The 21,681-nt window shown below is 29.8% G+C and overlaps 1 protein-coding gene across 3 annotated transcripts in view; it reads left to right on the plus strand.

Annotated features, from left to right (window-relative positions):
- The window catches only part of LOC107454523 (extra spindle pole bodies like 1, separase), a 313,495-nt gene that overhangs the window by 241,670 nt on the left and 50,144 nt on the right, over positions 1-21,681 (plus strand). For all 3 annotated transcript variants that reach the window (XM_071186489.1, XM_071186488.1, XM_071186490.1), the window contains exons 5-10: positions 1,721-1,837; positions 4,034-4,173; positions 6,469-6,656; positions 11,122-11,220; positions 17,948-18,091; positions 18,176-18,326. In XM_071186489.1, coding sequence (XP_071042590.1) covers positions 1,721-1,837; positions 4,034-4,173; positions 6,469-6,656; positions 11,122-11,220; positions 17,948-18,091; positions 18,176-18,326 — 839 coding nt within the window. The remainder of the gene's footprint in view (positions 1-1,720; positions 1,838-4,033; positions 4,174-6,468; positions 6,657-11,121; positions 11,221-17,947; positions 18,092-18,175; positions 18,327-21,681) is intronic.

Raw genomic sequence — 21,681 nt, forward strand, 5'->3', positions numbered from 1 at the left:
GACTAATGACTTCTGCAAGATTACTTAACAAAAAAATAATAAGCCTGGGACACCTTTTAACACTGTTGAAATGTGCCCCCTAAGCTCTGTTGAAATCTGCCCCTGGTACAGACATTTTGGTTAAAGTATTATCAACCACTTTAGAAAAAGACTTTTTACTAATAAATGATACAGTTAGAAGCAGAATTAAATAAACTAGCAGATGAATAAATATCACTTACTTTATTAAAAGATTACTGGTCGATAAACAGTTTTAAAATCAAAATTGTCTTTTTACTTTTGGAATGTTAAAACATGTTCCACAGAGTAACACAACAGTGGTAAAAAGAAAGTGCTTAAAACTAAATGTCAACAGTTATGCATAGTTAAAGCTTATTGTCTGGCATATTGGCGAATCATTAAGCAATATTAGAAGGCAGAAATTCTAGTTGTTGAAAGGTGCCCCATGTTGAAATGTACCCCCCTCTCTCCTATGTGTAACCATTGTACACATAATAATTACATGTAAATATTTGATATTTTTACTTTAAATTATTAAAGGAAAATAATCTGTAATATAATAAGAAAAATTTTATAACTTTTAAAGATGCTTCATTTCCCCAATAACAAAAGTAAATACCTAATCCTTTAAATATGCTTTTAATACTGATAAATTATGTTTTTGCATAAGAAAAATAATACAATATTAAAAATAATAATAAACTTTTTTAATAAAACATAAACTTGTCTTCATTTTGTTTCTTGTTTAAAAATTAATCTTTTATATTTTTCTCATTATTTTTTTTAAATTGTGACATAATTTGAACATAAGTGTTTTGGACAAAGAGGTTTTAGACAGGACGGTTTAAACCTTGGATTAATCCATTCTATCCTAAACCTTGCCAACTGTGCAAAGAAGAAAAGTATGATTTATAAATTTATTGTGTGTCTTGAAAAGACAGTATCAGATTATTAATGACTAAAAATTACAACCACTTAGGTCTTAAGACCTAGTTTTAAATAATTTTATATAAATACAATTTTAAATAGGATCTATTTTGGCTGAATAATGGCTAAAAAATATTGGATGAATTGAACCATTGTATAGAGGGCCCACATTGACTATATAACCACTTTAAATTATCGAGTGAATTGTACAATTCTTATCTATGGTTTATATTGGTTGGTAACGGCTATAAAATATCTGAACAATTGTAGGGTTTATATTGGCTGCATAACGGCAATACTTAACAATTCTGTTAATGGCCGATATTGGCTGAATAAGGGCAATAAAATATCAGATGATTGGATAGGGTAAACATTGGCTGAATAGTGGCTATATAATATCGGGTGATGCTGGCAAAATAATGGCCCTTTAAAACCTTGTGGAGCCATATAGGTGAATATTGGCCCAATGAGTTCCCAAGTTATTTTGCTGCAAGGGTTAAAATAAGAAAAGTGTTTATGTTACTCGAAGGTCGCTGTAATGGAGGCTCATACTAAAAAGGCTATTTATGTTACATAACTTTTTTCTTACTGTCCTATATCTAGATATAGTGTATTTTAATTGCTCAATGTTTTGTAGATCAGATGATTCTTATTCATTTTCAAATAAAAATTTTTAATGTTATGAAATATTTATAAATTAAGAAAGTAGCAAATTTTAATTGCTCAGCTGTTTTGTAATTCAGTTTGTTGATGCTGGAATACAAATGTTTAATTTTGTGGAAATTATTTCTAGGTGCAGCAAAAAAGTCTGAGCTTATTTTAATTGCGCAAAGGTTTGTCAAATATGCTGTCTCCAAATTAGAATTAAAGTTTTCTAGCTATCCATCAAGGAAAGGTCATTCTAGATTTGGTAACTATCTTTACTTCTGTTTGTTTATTTTTAGAATTTAAAATATATGTATAGTTAAGCTTGTTAAATGCAATTTTTTTTTAAATGTGAGCATAAGAAACACGCTTAAATTACTAGAAATATTGATAAATTGTTGATTTGTTGTAAAACTAACTTTATTGCATGAAGGTTATGGAAATATCAAGCTATTATTTTTTTTTTTTAAGCTTTTTTAAAACGTATGCCAAAAGACACAAAAATGAAGAGAAAAATAATTGTTAATTGAAAGTAAAATTATTCTTAAAATATGGAGATTTCAAACTATTAGTAGAGTTTACTTGGCTAGAGTACATAGCTACGATGTTTAACACTTGGTTCTTGTGATTCATTGCTTTTTGTATAGATATGGGATATATCTGCCCCTGTTTTTCTCAATTTTTTTCTATCACTAAGTCTGGTGATAGATAATAGTAATTTGGTTTTAGTTATATATATATAGAACATAGTCATCATCAAGCTGACAATTATCGCATGTATTGAATGACATAGAAAATGATTGTATTAAAGCTGAAGATTTGACATTTAGGCAATATTTGAGGGTTTTGTAATTAAGCAGATAGAAGAAATTAGATAGTTTTAACAGTTGAGATTTGATACATTGCATAAATGGGAGGAGAAGATGATGGATTCAACAAATGTTTTATTGGTGTTTTGTTTTCTTACATTATATTTTTTTTATTAAATTTTGGAATTTAATGAACTAAATCTTGGTTTCAGAATTAAGTTTTGTGATGTTGGTTCTCTACGGACAGATTGTTTTTACAAAGTGATTTTAACCTACATTTGTGCGAGTTTGAATAAGTTTAAAAAAGTTTTTTTAAGTTATTGAGGGATTTTATTGAATGTTTTTTAAAAAGTTTTTTGGAGATGGCGATCTTGAGTAAATTTTTTATAGTTTTATGTAGAGTTTGATCCAGAAACTGAAGTTTTTATATGGGTAGTAGTTTTTGTAATGTTTTGTGTGTTTTTGATAATGACTATTTGTGGATTGGTATAATCAATCCTGAGGTCGTCAAATGAAAGATTTTAATTATTTGTGGATTCCTCTAATGAATAATGCAGAGTTCCCAACCCTATGCCCACGGGCACCATGGCACCCATCGATCGTTCTAGGTGCTTCCGCTGCTTGTGCCCCGCGATAAAATATTTCAGTTTTCCATTTTCCCATAAAATGCTATGCAATTTTTTTTGCTCTAATGAATAATGTGTTTAACTTGAAGATTTCTGTTGGCTGCCTAGGGGTAATAATTTGTTACTGGTCTGCAGTATATTTTAATTTATCTAATGTTTAAAAAGTGTGTTTGTTACGTAAAATGGGTGCAGATTCTTTTCTAATTTGTTGCTTAGGGATAATGATTCATTATTGATCTACAGTGCTTTTTAATTTATGTAATGTTAAAATTGATGTCTTTTAAAGGTGAAGTGCTGATGCTTTTTTTTTTTAAAAAAAAGTTGAGTGCCTTCGTCTGACATATCCTACACTGTTGCTTAAAATTGATGGTAATACAAGTGAATTTCAAATTTTGTAGGATTGCAATATTTGACTCTGTTTTTGACATGGGGGGCAGGCGCATAATAAGGCAGTTGTCTTAGTGCTTGATATAGATCTGTAATTATTTATGAAATGTATGTTTAGTGTACCGTAAGACAAATGAACTTTGAATTTATTAGGGTTGTAATTTTCTATTCCATTTTCATTATGCAGCAAAAACAGCACCATTAACAGGGAATTTTGTTTCTTATTTTTATCTTTTAAAAGATGGTGACCACTCAAAGTGTAATCTATGGGATATTTAACCATGATATTTCAGCTATACTAAACTATTTCATTTACTATAGCATTATTTAAGTGTGTTCATCTGTTTTTCCAGCAATTAAAGCTAATAAATATAGTTAGCCTAATATAGCTCACAAAAGAGCACAGTAATTGTTGTTTCCTCTTAATATATTGGGTATAATATGTACAGGGAAAATGCAGGGAATTTTTTTTCCAATTTGAGTGTTAATTCTGATTAAGATTGTGCTATAAGTAGTTGGTAAGAGAAAAAGATTGCCAAATATCAGGTGCAGATGCCTAACAAATCTGTTCATTGTTTTTTATTTTATGTAATAACATTTTAAGCTTATACTATTACCATATTATATTTTCTCTTAAAGCCTTTGCTGTTAGTAGCTTGGGGTATGATTTCTATTACTCAGAAGACTATAATGAAAGTTGTTTTTTCCTGGAAGTGGCCACTGATTTGATGACAAAATTTTCGGTATCTGATTTAATGGATGAAAATGAAAATATAATGGTTTGTTGATTATATTTATTCCCGTTGTATTGAATTCATTATCCAATTTGAATTTTTCATTTATAGGGAAATGATTGTCTGATTTAAAAATGGTTTATTCATGAAGAATAATTTTAGAATACTGGCAATAATACTTTTTTTTTATATACTACATAAAAATATTAAATAAGAACTATTTAAAAACAGTAGTGCTTTTAAGATGTCGGAAGAGAGAAAAATGTAATTTTAAATGTTTGAATATACTTCAAAATGACAAGTTCAGTTGACTTCTTTTTGTGGAAAATTCATTTAATTTTTTTTTTAAAGCAAAATTTGATTCGTACGTATGTAATATGAAGTTAAAAAATAAAAAAGTGTAAAATCTTGAACAAATAAGTGGTTTTATGAGAAAAATGTTTTTTTTTTTCAAAGATATTCCATATATATTCTTGCACGCAAATGATGTGGAATGTTATATAAGATTAAAATGTAGTATCTTTATACTGAAAAAATTATTGCTTGAATAATGTGTAAGACTTTTACCAAAAGAAATGATGTAGAGAATGACTATTTTAATTTTTTGTTGTTGTGTCTTCTGAATGTTCAGTCAGTATCATTATGATGAAATTATAGAACTGATTCTTCATAAAATCTAAAGTGTATCATGTTAAGCAATCAAAAAACATTGATGAAAAAGATACTTTAATTTAAATTAATGAAAGAAATTTTAGAAGCAGTATAAAATTATATATTAGATGTTATCATTTGTATTTTTTCACTGCATATATACAGAGTATTATTAATTATTATTATTTTTTTATACTTTTTCTTCTTACTTACTACTTTAAAGAGACGAACTTACGTTAAATATAATGGAACAATTAAGAAAGATTTATGTTTACATGAGCCAGTTTGTTATTCCAAAACATTAATTTTTTTTAAAATTTATTCAACTTTTTATACCTTTTTTTGACAGCGATTATTTAATTTAAGAAATGCAAATTTGTCAAATATACTTCAAAATTTTTTAATTGTTTGAAGTTCTTTTATTTTCTCTAAGAAGTTAAAATGCATCGTAAATATGTTTCCTTCCTTTAAAATAACATCAATGTTTTACGAGCGTACATTCACATGCAGAAGTGTAATCAAAGTGATTAATTATCTATTTTTCGTGATGGCTACTTTAAATATTAGTTATATACGTAATTCTAATTACATATTTCCTGTTGACGCTCAGTTGCAGCCACAGATTGATTTCCATTGCATCCTTTGACGGACCCGCGATGATTTGTACCCATCAAATTCAAGGAATTAGTTTCGTTAAAGCAGTGTTTCTTACTAACTAACGTTAACCTAAATTAACTTTAAAAAAAGTTGCCAGGAATCGCTGCAAACTACTATTTTTTTAGTGCTCTTTAACTATTTCTAAGTATTAACTACATTATTTTTAAATATGTTGTTTAAGATAGAATTTTAGTTGTTATTTTGATTTAAAATAATTATTTTAAGCGATTTTGAATACAATATTGATGAGCTTTCATTTTTAAGATCCCCCTTGTTAAAAGTTGTGAGCTTTTACGATTATATATTTTAAATTTTTATTATATGATAAAAGTATTTTTTTAAACATATGTCCTATAAAATAATTTGCAATTGTTTTACAATTTAAAAATATTATATCTAACCAGATCAGAAAACTTAAGTCTGTATCAAGAGCATTTGTTTAAGAATTGTAATGAGATAATATAATTGTGATTTCTTTATAAAAGATAATTAATCATGTAATGCCAATTTATTTTTCGAAGTAAGAAGCATCAAATATGAATTAAAAGTGACTGTTTGTAAAGATCCAATCATAGTTTTGAATTTCAATCCCAAAATTACTTTATAAATCCTAATAAGAAAATCAAAACATTTACATCTCTTAATCAGAAACTAGTATAACAATGTTCAAACAGCATATTGTTTACATAATATTGTCACAAAATGCTTGTTTACAACCATAACCAAGTTTTTATCTTCCTGATCCCCTAATCTCTCTTCCTTAAACTGCTTTGCAATTGGTCCAGAATACTTCAAATGAAGTTAGCCAATGTTAAATTACCGTGTCAGTCATGTGAGAAATATGTTCAAATGTTGAATTGGGTAAAAGACATTTTTACGAATTAATCGAACTGAGTTCAATCGAATTGCATGAGGGCCTTTTTTTCTTAATTTTTTTTCCATAGTTTATGTACATAATATTGTACGTATTGAATTTTGTGATGAATGTTTTATGTGCACTAATATGAGTATGTATATTTTTTATCAATTCAGCTTACTTTATGGAAGATGAGAAACAGCTTGATTTATTTATATAACTGTTTGTTCAAGTATGACAAAGCACTCCAGACTATTGGGCTGTGTATGATAAACCACAGTGATAAAATACATGAATGTATGAAGTTGTGGATGAAAGTAAAGAAATCTGCTGTTTCTGCCAATAATGAAGAAGTTATCCCCTGGTAAAAATTACAATATTACAGTCAAGATTTTAAAATCATTTTTTAAGCGAAAAGTACTTAAATAATTACATAATTGACTCAATACATTTTTGCATAATCATTTTTTAAAGTATATTTGCTGATAAATTTCATATTTTATTTGATTATTTTAATCATTCTTTTTAGTAATATTAAGTGTAGATAATTGTTTTATACCTAGTCTTACCCTTTCAAAAAATGGGGCAAAGTGTTTGATACAACTACGATGGTCCAAAGAAAAAATTGACATTTTAGCATGAGGTTCTTAAATTATGAGTGCACAAAAATTCTCTTTAAATATTTATTCATAATTGAAGTATAATAAATTTGCTCAAAGCAATGCTACTGCTTATTAATAGAAATGAGAAAACTAACAAAATAAAGGATAATAACAAAATTTTTATTCATATATTTGCACATACAGTCGACGCTCAATATAACAATCTTAGTGATCCAAGCAAAAATGAAGATAATAATTTTATAGGTTGCTATATTGTGAGTGCACAAGCATACTGTAAACATTAACTCATAGCTAAAAAGTATTTGATTAATTTTAAAGAAGCAATACTTTAATCATTATTTGGTGACTGACAGAAAATTGGTAATAATGCAAATTTTTTCTATATTGTATATCCTTTAAGGTAATATTTTATTGATGAAAGTGCGTTGAATATATATTAGATCTAGGCTACTATTTTTGATAAATAATATGTGTTAAGATAACTGTGAAGACAACATGTTTTGACTCTAATATGAACCATGCAGGAGGCGGACATTTCGACAAGAAAAGTGAATGCAAACAGTATAATTGTCAAATTAATTGTAACCGTTGAAAAAAAATAGTTACCATGATTATAAATGACCGTAAATTATTACCACCTAGGACTAGGGTATGTAGAGGGCCCCTGCCAATCTTCGTTCATTCAGAGGGGATTCAATGTGTATTAAAATTTATTGTTTATTACATTGTTACATTAAAGAAAACGGAGATTTAAATATTTGCTTTGAAGTTTTTTTCTAAATGAAAGGACTAATTTTACAAATGGTTAAGTGCGGATATACTAATGGACATTAAAAAAGCATTGTATCTGAGAAATAACAATCAGGACTTTATATATATGGGCCGTTGTAATGGAGGTTATACAAAAGGGACTAAACTATATAATTTTAAGTAGTACTTTTACATATTTATGTATACATAAAAGTTCTATTTACAATTGCTTGTTAAAGATGTAAAATTCATTTAAAAAAACTGATTCTGGGAAGCTCTTATTTTAGTTTTATTTAAATAAATGATATTCATTTATATTGCTTAATCTATTAATTCCAACGATACTCAATGGAAGCACAGGCTGAGTGACATTATTAGAGGATTTTTTGGATGGAAAAAATGGCCAAGTTTCTTGTTGACAACTAGTCTATAAACAACCCTAGAACATTACTTGGTTGGCATCAAACGCTAAGGCGCAGGGCGAAAAAAATATATGTGAAAATAAAAAGCTTGAAATGTCAGATTCCATACATTAAGGAGGAATTTTTATTTTTTTACGAATCAATAATTGGAAAAAGACCAGAAAAACTAACTCTTGAGCAGCTTCGACATACATTTTTTTCCTTCTTTCTTCTGGTTTGTGTTTTTGACACACTTCCCTGGTAATAAATGTAATTTTTTTGCTTAGCAAAGTTATGTTGAAAATAATGTTATTTTGTGCCTGGTGCTTTTTGTGCTTTTGACAATCTAAAAATGTTTTTTAAAGAAACCAAACCGGTTTTTCAAAAGTTGCTTGGTACTTCTTTCGCTAGCCCTGTTAATTAATGCAATTATATCAGTGCTTACATTATAATAAAATTGTTTTTTCTTCTGTTTTTTATTTATTTGTTTGTTTTTTAAGCACGGTAAATAATTGGTACTGTCACTGGTGGTATATGTATATTCGATGATAAACAATCATACTATATTAGAAATCCTTAATTTTTCAAAAAAGTCCTTAATTTTTTCAACAAAAAAAAAAGTCCTTAAAAGTGCTTAATTTTTGCTTTGTTAAAAGAGTGGGAACTCTGGTTATTTTTTACTCTTCCTGATGCCCTTCGGTTATTAGATTAAGCAAAACATGTTTTTAGAAGTTTGTACTTTCAAAGGGAAAGTAATAATTCTATTGCTCAAGACCAACTCCTGATAGTCGAAAATTGCCATCATAATCAACAATTTTCTCCGGTACTCATCCCATGTTTTAAGCTGTGAAAAACCTATTTCCCCAGTACTAATAGAAGGTATCGTGATGCGTATATTAGTATATATATTACAAATTAAAGCAGCACCAGTTAATCAATATCAGTATCCTATTACCAAAAAGTTTTCTTTGAATTATTAATTTTAAATTGAAAATACGAAAGGGCTCATCTACAATCTTTAAGTTGTATGCACGCTCTTAACATAGTAAGTATTAAATCTGAAATGATAAACATATTAATATATTTTTCAAAACTAATGACAACTTTTTTTATTACCAAAATTGGCATGGCTCAATGGAAACAGATTAAGTCCGCATTTAAATGAATCACATAGATGGATGGCTAAACTATCTTTTTTCTCCCTGCTAGCAGAGATTCCCTTGCTGATACAAATTATACTTTAGTAGAAACATATCAAAGCTCCATTGGCATTAGGCTAAATGCGGGAGGTTTTCGTGGTTTTTATCTCCATTTTGCGCAAATACTGATTAGTTTCGCCTAAAAAAAAAATTCTTGACGGTGAATGTGGCCTTGTTCTTTAAACTGGTGTTCTCTGGTCTTCTACATTCAAAGCTGAAAAGTTGAAAATTTTAAAAAAAAGAAGAAGAAAAGCATATTCTCTGAGGGGATTAGTGTTCAAAGGCGAAAATTTGTGAAGTGGTAGTCTAAATTATGAAGAAAAATGAGAATCTCATAACTAATCATGATCACGTAGTTAACTACAATGGAAAAAAAAACCACAATTGTTTGAGAAACGTTTTTATAAATTAAAATGTGTATATAAATTATTATATAATGCATCTATAAATGTGTTTATTTAATATGCTTTAGTTGAAACTGTAAATTTTTAATGAAAAATTTAAAATAATTTGTGTTTCAACAACTGTACCTAGATATTTTTTGTATTAAAACTTATTCTCTTTTATTTAATTTCAGAAATACCTTTAGATTTAACCAAATGTCATAATATTTAGACCACAATCAGCACTATATAAAAGAATACTTTTTTAAAATCAAATATTACTTAATTTTGGCCAATTAAAGCGATACATGCTGGTAAAACTCTACATTCCAAATTAAGGTTGTTGAAATTTAAGCCTAAATATATGTATATTTATTTTATCTTTTCAAACAAAATTATATTCAAGGAAAAACATTAACAATTCTTCGTTAGAACAAGCAAATGCTATGCACGAAATCATTGAAATCTCCCTTTAAAAAAAGTTCAAATCAAATGAATAGACTCCTAAGCATTTTGTGAGTTACGCCTTCACAAACATATTAAGGACAAAGAAAGAGCAACAAAAAAAAAAAAGGNAAAAAAAAAAAAAAGGTGGAACGTGTAAACTTTAACGCTCATACTCACATTCACTAAATTATCAATTCGCCAGTTTTTCCACTAAGCTCTTCATGTATCCAGATAGAGTCAAAAACATACTTTAAATAATAAAATTAAAGAGCCCATGATTACTAATATTTCGCAAATTAATAAATTCAGAAGAATTAATTAAAAAGTAAAGTTTAAAAAAATTCCTACAAGAAAAGTAGGATTGATAAATTTATTGCAACCTTTGAAAAGAAATTGACGAATAAAGTAAATCCATCCTTTTGCATAACATACATCTCTCTGATATCTGCATGATGGTTTAATATACACTTTCTATTATTAATGTAAAATAATCCATCTTTCAACCACGATCAAATTTGATTACAATCTAGGTATCTTGTTAACTCTTTCAATCAAGGGGAATGTTAGGTGTTTCCATTTAATTTGGTGTAACATTGTATAATGTGGTGTAAATTATTGACACTTATGATGTAATTGTCAAGTAAATGAAAAAATGAGTCTGAATTTCTATGCTATATTTGGAATAAATGGTTCAGTGTGGATGTTCCAATAGGCGGTTAAATGACACTCTGTCTATAGAATAACAAACAAGACTTAATGTGTTGGTCGTTAAGATGGAAGGGTCAGTATAACAGGCGGCATAGCTTTAAGTTGAATATATTTAATCGCTTGTTGAATAGTTGAAGAATTATATATATATTATTGCTACGTTTGAGTTTATTTTTATACTATTAGTTTTTAATCGATATAACAAATTAAATTGAATGAATGTAATTTTACTGTTTGTTTTATATTTTCCCGATTCCATGTTTTTGTTTTACTTAAAGTGTTGATGCTATTGTAAATACAAATTACCTAATTTTTTAGGACCATTAGTGATGTTTTACAAGATATAAAGGCAGACGTGAGTGAAAACATTGAAATTGATTTCCTGATGGAGGAATTGCGAAAATGTAGCAGTGAAAGGTATTTTTAAACAGTGATAAATAATTTACACTTTATTCTAAAGTTCTGCAACTGTTTGATATTCCTTGACGAAAGAAACTTCATTTATGAACGTTTAGAAGGAGTCAGAGTAATTCTGAAATTTCCAAGGTTTAATAAATTGCATTGAAATTCAAACTTTTGCCTTAATTCTCCTAAAAAGTATCTATTTCCTTCTTAGTTTTGATAAAAAAATAATTACTATTATAAATTAAATATGTAACAAGTATAGCTTTAACAATCAATATAAAATGTAATCGATAAATGTGCTGTCTGCAGTAAGCACTGCAGTACTATCAATTAATGAAACGTTTACAGAACGATGCAACAAGAAAGTTATAGAGCTGTTCACTTCCATAGTCCACCATAAGTCTCTGCCATAGTCCACTATGTTTGATCAAGCAAAGGAAGATCTGTTCATTTTCCTATAACCAAATCTCTGTTCATTAAACTTCAATCAACAAAATCAAGGTTACAGAACTGGATATTTTCGTGTAATCAAATCTCTGCCATATTTTTTATTCATTATTCTCTTTTAACCCTCTGACTGCTCAATTTTTGGACCGAAATCGCTTTAAAAATTGCATATTTTTTTTATTGCATATTTCAAATCTATATATATTGGAGAATTGAAAAATGCCTTTTTTTCTTTCTAGAAAATATTTTTTATGTAGATTTTATCATGTGAAACTAAGTTGGCAGAGAAACTAATTTCAGATGTTAAATTACTGTTACTGTTAATTTTTATTTATTGCATAATATAAAAAAATAAAATTTATAAAATTTAAGAATACATAAGGCACTGAGAAAAAAAAATACCTTAGAAATGCAGTTTAGTATGATATAGATCGAAGTAGGGTTCAAGGCAAAGTCACTCTTCACAGTCTTTACACCAGATTCGTGTTTCCTTGCGAATTTTTTTACCATTTGCATCTTTTCTTGAACAGCATACAGCACACTGTATTCGAGTCTCTCTTTTTATGGGGTTAGGTGGTATGTGGCTTGGAAAATGACGAGCTGTCAATCTCAAAGGGTTCAAAGTAGAACTCGGTCTTCCAGGACAACCGCTTTTATCTGTACTGGAATATTTTTCGATACTTTCTTCAACAATTTTCAAACGAAATTCCAAAAGTTTTATATTTTGTGTTGGGTTTTTCTTTTTGTAAAGTACATAGGCATTCCACAACGATAGATCTAAAAACTGCCTGAAAATTTTTATATAGTACTTCCCCTGCTGTTTTTGGAGCGTAGGGTAGTAGGACATTTCTTGGTCGTATAAATCGACGCCACCCATTGTATTATTAAAGTCACAAGTGAAAACTGGTTTCATAAGTCTTTTTAGATTTGCATGTCACCAAATAGGAGCTTGCATCATGAATAGTACTCAAAAGGCAGACACTTTTCTTGTCCTGCCACTTCAGAGCCATAACCTTACCTCTTTGATAGGCAACAATTTCACCCTTGGGCACTTTCTCTTTTCCAAAATTGACAGGGAGATCTTTTCTGGTTTTATTCACTGTCCCATAAGTGTCCGTCTTTTCTGCAACTAAGATGTCTGCAAGCTGGGGAGACATATAAAAGTTATCAATGGTGATACAATAAACTTTTCTCAGATATCTATTAATCAAGTGTAAAACAATTTTGGTGGGAACTGAATATTGGCTGTATTTTGGATTATACACTGTTCCATCACATGTGTATATCAGGAAATCTGAAATGTATCCACTTTCAGCTTCACAAAGAGCAAAAAACTTCAAGCCAAATCTTGCTCTTATTTTGGCAGTAAACATTTTCCACTTTAGCCTGCCTTTGAACCGCATCAAACTTTCATCTAAACTAAGATTTTCCCCTGGTATATAGACTTCTCGACATTTTCATTGAAGAGGTTCCATTAGTTCATAAATTTTATTCAATCTCGGCCATGGGTGTCGGTCTTTATCAAATTCCTCATTATTAGTAAAATGAAGAAACTTCATGAGTAATAAGAACCTATTTTTTTCCAATTACTTTTGCAAAGATTGGTGTGGATAATATTTGACGCTTGGACCAATAATGTTCTTGTTCTGGCTTCTTTATGACTCCTTGGAGAATCAAAACTGCAAAAAACAGTCTTAGTTCTTCAACATTCGTTTCTGTCCATTTTTTCCAGCGTGATCGCTCTTTACAGACTGTTTTATTGATAGATTGTTGGGCATGTCTATTGGCTTCTTGGACTATCATTCGTAATATTTGATTGTCAAAAAAAGTTCAAAATAGCTCAATATGCTTGCATTGTTAACTATATTCACAGTAATTCCAGGATTTCCCAGGGCTCGAAAAAACTCAGAAATTTTACCCGTCCCCGAGGACGGCTTGTCCAACAATGTACCCGTCCTCCTTTGAAACTAACCCGTCGCTTCTAAATAAATAAAAATATAATTTTCTCTTATTTATTCCAAACACTTATATAAATTGCACAATAAATTAGTAGTTACTAGGATTGCATTATACAGTAATAAAAGAAATACTAGGTTACTAACAGTAAAACCTAGTATATTTCTTTTATGAAATAATTTAAATGTCAAAGGTCAAGTTATCTGGAATGTCAATTTATCCGAAGGTACTGCATTTTTTAAATTAATCAAATATGACGACGTTTGCCAGTTCCACAATCAAGCCAATGATTTACAAAGGTTTCTGCACAGAAATCTGAATGAGGTTTTCCATTTAGGTAGATGTTCATAGTTGCGNAAAAAAAAAAAAAAATTTTTTTTTTTTTTTTTTTTTTTTTTTTTTTTTTTTTTTTTTTTTTTTTTCTAAGTTCATTGCTGAAAAGCCTCTTTCAACCGGTGCAGTACTACCAGAGAATACATCGATTCCATCATGCGCAGTATGTTGCTGTATTTCTAGATTAGAGGGTCATTTTAGAAGTGAGGCGCTAGATTCTAGTAAGGTAACAAAAATTGAAAATGTATCACGAACATTAACGGTAAACAGGCCGTCCGCGCGGACGGCGGATTCGAGAAATTTGTTGTCCGCTGGGAATTTTTGACCGCCGAGGACGGGCGGTTTTTCGAGCCCTGCAATTTCCTCTAAAAGGAAATGGAGGAGAANTCCTTTAACCCTCTGACTGCTCAATTTTTGGACCGAAATCGCTTTAAAAATTGCATATTTTTTTATTGCATATTTCAAATCTATATATATTGGAGAATTGAAAAATGCATTTTTTTCTTTCTGGAAAATATTTTTTATGTAGATTTTATCATGTGAAACTAAGTTGCCAGAGAAACTAATTTCAGATGTTATCATCAAAATAATTCTTTTTAAAATAAATTTCAATTGAATTACTGTTAATTTTTATTTATTGCATAATATAAAAAAATAAAATGTATAAAATTTTAGAACACATAAGGCACTGAGAAAACAAATACCTTAGAAATGCAGTTTAGTATGATATAGATCGAAGCAGGGTTCAAGGCAAAGTCACTCTTCACAGTCTTTACACCAGATTCGTGTTTCCTTGCGAATTTTTTTGCCATTTGCATCTTTTCTTGAACAGCATACAGCACACTGTATTCGAGGCTCTCTTTTTATGGGGTTAGGTGGTATGTGGCTTGGAAAATGACGAGCTGTCAATCTCAAAGGGTTCAAAGTAGAACTCGGTCTTCCAGGACAACTGCTTTTATCTGTATTGGAATATTTTTCGATACTTTCTTCAACAATTTTCAAATGTTTTATTGATAGATTGTTGGGCATATCTATTGGTGTTTCATGGACTACCATTCGTAATATTTGATTGTCAAAAAAAGTTCAAAATAGCTCAATATGCTTGCATTGTCAGCTATATTCACAGTAATTCCAGGATTTCTTCTAAAAGGAAATGGAGGAAGAGGAGGAGGAATATTCTTCATATCTATTTTGCACCACTGCCTAATGCTTTGCAAGTTTATTGAATCATGATCAGATTCATCGCTATATGAGAAGTAGTCTGAAAAATCTATATCACTATCTAAACTAAAATCACTTTCAGAATCTGAATCAGGAATATACACTCTGTCAACCGCTGAACGTTTTCTAGCAGCCATTTCTGATAAGAAAATAGCGGCAAAATGTGAAGTTTGCGCGGTAACACTATGCGCCTTCAAATATGGCAATTTAGTGGACAACTAACGACATCTGTTGGTCAAAACATAAATTAAACATCTAATACTGCTTAAACGGGATGCGCTCATCAATAAAGGAAGAAAAACACATGCCCATGGAAATCGTGGGATGAGCAGACAGAGGGTTAATATTGATTTTGTGAAGCACCCCAAACTGTGTAAACTTCCATTTTATGACTGTGAGATTAACCCTTATTGACCCGACTCTTGCAGCATTAAAGTTTAAGTATGAAAAGTAATTTAAGTTAATGCTGACACATTAAAAGAAGTTTAAAGTTTTCCCGGAAATCTCCTGGGACAATATGTCCCAATCGTCTTGAATATTGTAAAAATAGCTATAAATAATGGAAGTAAATAATGGAATAAATAATGGAAATAATATAAATGTATCAAATTATTTATTCTTTTCAGAAGTTGTCTTACCAGAAGTTCCCGTTTTAAAATAATCAAAATAAAAATTAGAATTTTGTCTTATTATATTTTTCAGCACTAATGAGATATATTGTCCCACTGGTAAGTACGATTGGAATATATTGTCTCAATGATAAGTACGATTGGGACAATCCATCCCACAAAGCAAAATGTGTCAAACTTTCTTAAATCTAAAACCTAATAGGTGCAATTATTACTTAAAAGAACAAACATAACTGTTTTTCACAGAATATGGCAAAAATATAGTTGTACTTACCTCGAAATTCAGAAAATACATAAATTAAAACTAGATTGACTGCCGTGCTTGCAAACAGAAGTCCGCCATTTTGAATATGAGAGTGTTGTTAAGTACCATTAGTCATATTTTTATTTCCTAATGTCTGAAGAACCCTAAAAAAACATAAAAAAAGACACTTAAAACTTGAATCTGTTTATCCATTAGGAAATAAAGTTTAATCTTTGGGATGTATATGTCCCTTTTGCAGGCTGAAGGGGTTAATCAGTAATTTGAAGATGTAAGTATATGTAATTCAGATTTTACACAATCCCGAGGAATAAAGGAAGACCACATACTGGATGGTTAGATTGTGTCAAGATGTAGCTCAGATGCATAGGAGTAAATTGACTAGCCTCTGATAGATCTGTGTGGAATAAGTTGCTTGAGACAGCTAAGGTTATAACCATAGGAATAAAAAAAAAGCATTTTGAGTTTTGAAAGGGCATTTTGCTCTTAAAAAGCACTTAACACCGTGAAAATTTATCAAAATGTGTAACACATATCATGTAATAACTGAATTTGATCCTCAACAATTTGTTAATTACCGTCTTATACTATTTTATGTGTATATTTCAAAAAGTAATATTCACTCATTTTCTAAGTAAGAGAAAAATTTGTTGTTTATAAATAATGATTAAAGGCATGCTAAGAGAAAATCTCTGTGGGTACATATTTTTTTTCAATAAAAAGTGAGCTAAAATGAACTTATTTTTTGATAAGCAGCTTAAAAGATTTTTCTATAATTAATACTAAATATTATTAGAAAAAGAACATTTAAAGGTGCATTTATTTATTTTTTTAAAAAGGTAATTTTTAAAAAAAATAATTTTAAAAATTAAAATCACTTTAAAAAATTTTTAATATGTGCCTTTAAGTAAAGAGAAACTGTTAAAAATTTTGCCAGTTGTAAATAATCCTAACAAATTTAAATATTTGATTTATCAATTAGAATTAAACCTATAAACACAGATAATAATTTTTGTGTGTAATTATTTCACCAGTTAATTGATTTTTCTTAAAAAGGGAATGTGAGTAAAAAGGCAGTGTTTTTAAAGGATGGCAGCATATTTTTACAAAGAGGGCACATTTATAGGGATCAAAGGGCAGGCAAGGCGGGCGGTCTTTCTTAAAACGCTTCGGGTAAACACTTTTGTAGTACTAATAGAGGGGGGGGNAAACACTTTTGTAGTACTAAGAGGGGGGGGGGGAACAGCTGCAGATTTTCCATAATTACTAAACCATTTACTTTCCGTAGTTACTTAGAATTTATTTTCCGCTATAGAATTACAGAAAGTTGAGAATTTCTACAAATATTGTCTTGACTATCTTTCTGTTACTTTTTAAACTTTCTCATTATCTCTGTATGATTAATTGTTAGTTGCAGAGATATAAATGTTATGGGTTTTCAGTAGTTACGAACCATTTTAGGTCTAGCAACAGAATTAGAGAATGTTGTCCAAAAATTTTTCAAAACTTCATCTCCAATTATTTTAATAGGGCTTTATTTTCTGTTGCGATGTTTTAAATTTGTAAATAATTCCTCATTTTTAATAATATTTTAAAATTTTCGAGCAAATTTTACCGTTATTCTTGTCTTACAAATGAACTTATTTTTATAGTACATTTCAAATCAATATCGTTATTTCAATATATTTATAAGTTACTTTTATTGCTTAAAAAATAATAATTAATAAACTAAATTGTTAAAAATTTATTAAATATGTAATTTCAAGACTTTAGAAAATTTATATTTCAATATTATAATACTTACTACTGATTAATTTTTTCCTACGCATGGAATGGACCATTTAAAAATAAAAAACTGTATATTGAATCTGTGGTATATCTATACTCTTAGAAATTTTCTGGAAGCGGAAATTATTGCCATTGTCAACAGGCTTTCAAAGCTACAGTGTCCAGATACTTTCAAAGCTGCATACCACACTGAAATTTTAATGCTGCCTACAACAATAGTTGAAAAAGTCTGTGAAAGTTTAAGGCTGTAAGTACATTTATGATAGTGGTGTTCATTACTTTTGTATTTTTAACCTTTATATAGAGAGTATGCATAACCTTTTACTATTAGTTCTGTTTCAGAAATGTGTTTAGAAATTATCAAATTGCTTAAAGGTCATCTTAAGGATAATCCGAAAGACAATAAAGCAAAACTTCAAATCTCCATTGCTTATTTTTGGTTATACCATTCTCAGTCTAAGTTGTTACAGAAATTTGCAGAGGTGAGTTGTTAAAGTTCATATTATCTCCATAATTAATCTTTACGCTCTATAGCGGGTTTAATACGCAAATTTATGTATGCTAAAAGCAATTTCACACGCTTTTCATAGGGTTCAGTGCTCATTAGTCATAATTTGCATGAAAAAATTTCAATTTGACTCCTAGAAAATTATACCGTGATCTCATTTTTGATGTCTAAATTTTTAAAATACCTTTTCTTTTGCGATTTAACTTCTGGCTGAGCTATACAAGCGACAGAACGTTAACACACTGAGTATCTGCAGTTGTCTGGAATGAAAGTTACGAGTATGATGTTGCACAATCCGCTGACTTATTCTGATCTTAAAAAAATCAATTCAAAATATTCTCGAATCACAATGGCAAAACTGTTGGAAGAATGAAACTAATAAAAAACTACACGCCATTAAAACTTACATACAGCCTTATAAACAGTTAAACATCAGTTGAAGATTTGATGTGTTTTTAAACTGCTTGCGTATTGGCCACACATGAATAACTCATAAACACCTTTTTATAAACGAACCAGAATGCACAAATTGTAAAGAACCTTTAACTGTTATACATATTTTGATCGAATGCAGTAAATTTAAAAACCAGAGACTGCATCATTTTGGTACCTTCCATCCGTCATTGTTTTCACTAATTGGAGATGATCCTCACTCTAACATTTTCTCGTACCTTAAGGATATTGGCATTCATACATCTATCTGGTTTTTAAACCAAAACAGAATTGTGAACCTAGCTGTAAAATATCTACCTACTTGGAGGCACGATATAGCCAAGACTGGCTCTTGCGCCAAACAACCAAACCTTTTTAGCAATTTTTGAATCTTTTTTTTTAAAAAAAAATAATTATATAAATATATATATATCAGGGATACATGCCGAGCTACCTCAAAGTATACCAATACGAAGTAACTAATCCTTTAAACATAACAAATAAATTTAATAGCTTTGGGAAAAAACATAAACTTATCGTAGATTTGAAATTTGTCACATAGACATGCTATAAAAATAGATAAAGTCTTTTTGTTTGCATCACAGGCTTTTTCACTTTCGTTCTCACACAATGATTCACAAAGAATGTCTGAGTCTCTCCCTCTCACATAGAGACAGTGCCATCTAGGAGTCGAAGTAGGCTCTCTAACTCCTTCACATTCTCGGGCATCTGACAGGTTTCGTGCACGAAACTTGACAATGACTAAGAAATCTGAAAAGATTTTAAAAAAACAAAGCAGTATACAAAACATTAACAAATTTTTGAAAGAAAAAACAAAGCTGCTTCGTTCCATCAGTAAATATGCACTAATTTGTCCATGGCTTCATATAGTCTACAGCAGTGGTTGTTAAGTTAGGACCTTCATGTTCCCCAACTTTTTCTACTTCATATCGGTCATTGCATTTCACTTTAACAATCTTGTAAGGACCAGGAAACTTTGGACGCAACTTTAAACCAGTTCCAAATTGTGTTCTTTGAATCGCCGCTAAGTCATCTTTTCTGTACTTGTGGGGTTGTTTGCACTTTTTGTTGTCAGTTGATTTATTCTGCTCTTGAATTTCCATAATTCGTTGCTGTGCATCACTTCTAAAATCTTCTCGTTGTTTCATAAAGTAGTTTTCATATTCTTCAGTTAGAATTTCTTTAATTCGTAAATCTTTGTTTTTCATGGGTATTCCTATCATTAGTTGAAATGGCGTTTTGTTTGTACTGGTGGAAATTGTACTATTTATGAATCGCTGCACATCGTTTATGTGTTTATACCAGTCCATTGGATTATCAATGGATAACTTTGAGAATAGGAATAAAAGCTTCGCCTATATGAATAAAAGCTTCGTGGACTTGACCATTTTCACGAGGTACTCCAGCAGTAATAAGAATATGTTCTTCTTTAGGAATCGGATATAAGAAACCTTCTTTCTTTCCATGCTTTCGGTTGCATAGAATACACTCAACACAATTCGCTAGGACAGATTGTATATTCGCTTTTAGACCAGGAATATAATAATTTTGTTTAATAGCTTCTTCAGTTTTAGTGAGTGCGTAATGTCCCTTACTATGAACTTCTTCAATGATATCATTTTGCATCGCTTCTGGTATTACTAAAAGATCCCTACCATTATCATATCGATATATTACCATTTTCATTGGCAATTAATGTTTTAATAGTGTTTATTTGCTCATCCTCTTTGTGGGCAGCTGCTATTTTCATGGTTACCTCATCATGCTGAATTATAAGAGCAAACTTTCTGCTTAAGGCATCATCATGCTTCCTTTGTGTAGCAGGTCGATTTAAATTTTCCGCTTTAAGCTTTTCAAGCTGAATTTCCTGTGCTAATTTTTCTTTTTCGGCAGTCGCTTTTTCCAAGCGTTCCAAAACAATATTTTCTAACACATTTTTCGTAAATATTTCATCGTATTTAGTATCGGAAGTAATTAGCTGTGTTATATTGATGATTTTAGGATTAGGAGGAAGGGTTATCCCTAATTCTTCTGCTAGTTTTAACTGATCTTCCTTTCTAGATCTGGACAAGAAGCTCATTATTTCATTTTTCCTTATAATTCACACAGAATAATAGTAATAAAACATAGCACTCACAGGTTCGTAATTTTCCTTTATCCAATTAAAACGCACACTTTGGACGCCAAAATATCAGGGATATATGCCGAGCTACTTCAAAGTATACCAATATGAAATAACTGATCCGTTAAACATAACTTTGGTAAAAAACATAAACTTATCGTAGATTTCAAATTTGTCACATAGACATGCTATAAAAATAGATTAAGTCTTTTTGTTTGCCACACAGGCTTTTTCACTTTCGTTCTCACTCAATGATTCACAAAAAATGTTTGAGTCTCTCCCTCTCACATAGAGACAGTGCCACCTAGGAGTCGAAGTAGGCTCTGTAACTCCTTCACACACACACAGACATATATATAATATAATTTTTAACAAAAATCTGATCTTAAAAACAATCAGCATATGCTATAATAATCTGTAACACCTACTGTCATACTGCCAGATTTCTACTACCAGGGTTTGAAAAAAGAGCAATCAAGTTAAAGTAATCTTGTGGGTAAATAACCACTCAAATATACTTTACTGGATTTGGAATTTACAAGTTTTTCTATATGTGATAGCCTGCTAAGCAATAGTATATTTTCTTTGCACTAAACACAATGTTATTGATATTTTATCTCATTGGTATTGTCATTTAACTTTTAAATACTTTAACATTAATTTTAATAAATCTACCTTTTATATATATGTATACATATATAACGTCGTTGCCGAGTGGAAGGATTAAAACAGGTCTTAGGCCGGGAAGGAGGGT

The sequence above is a fragment of the Parasteatoda tepidariorum genome, chromosome 10 (genome assembly GCF_043381705.1).
Source record: "Parasteatoda tepidariorum isolate YZ-2023 chromosome 10, CAS_Ptep_4.0, whole genome shotgun sequence".
NCBI classification, from domain to species: domain Eukaryota; kingdom Metazoa; phylum Arthropoda; class Arachnida; order Araneae; family Theridiidae; genus Parasteatoda; species Parasteatoda tepidariorum.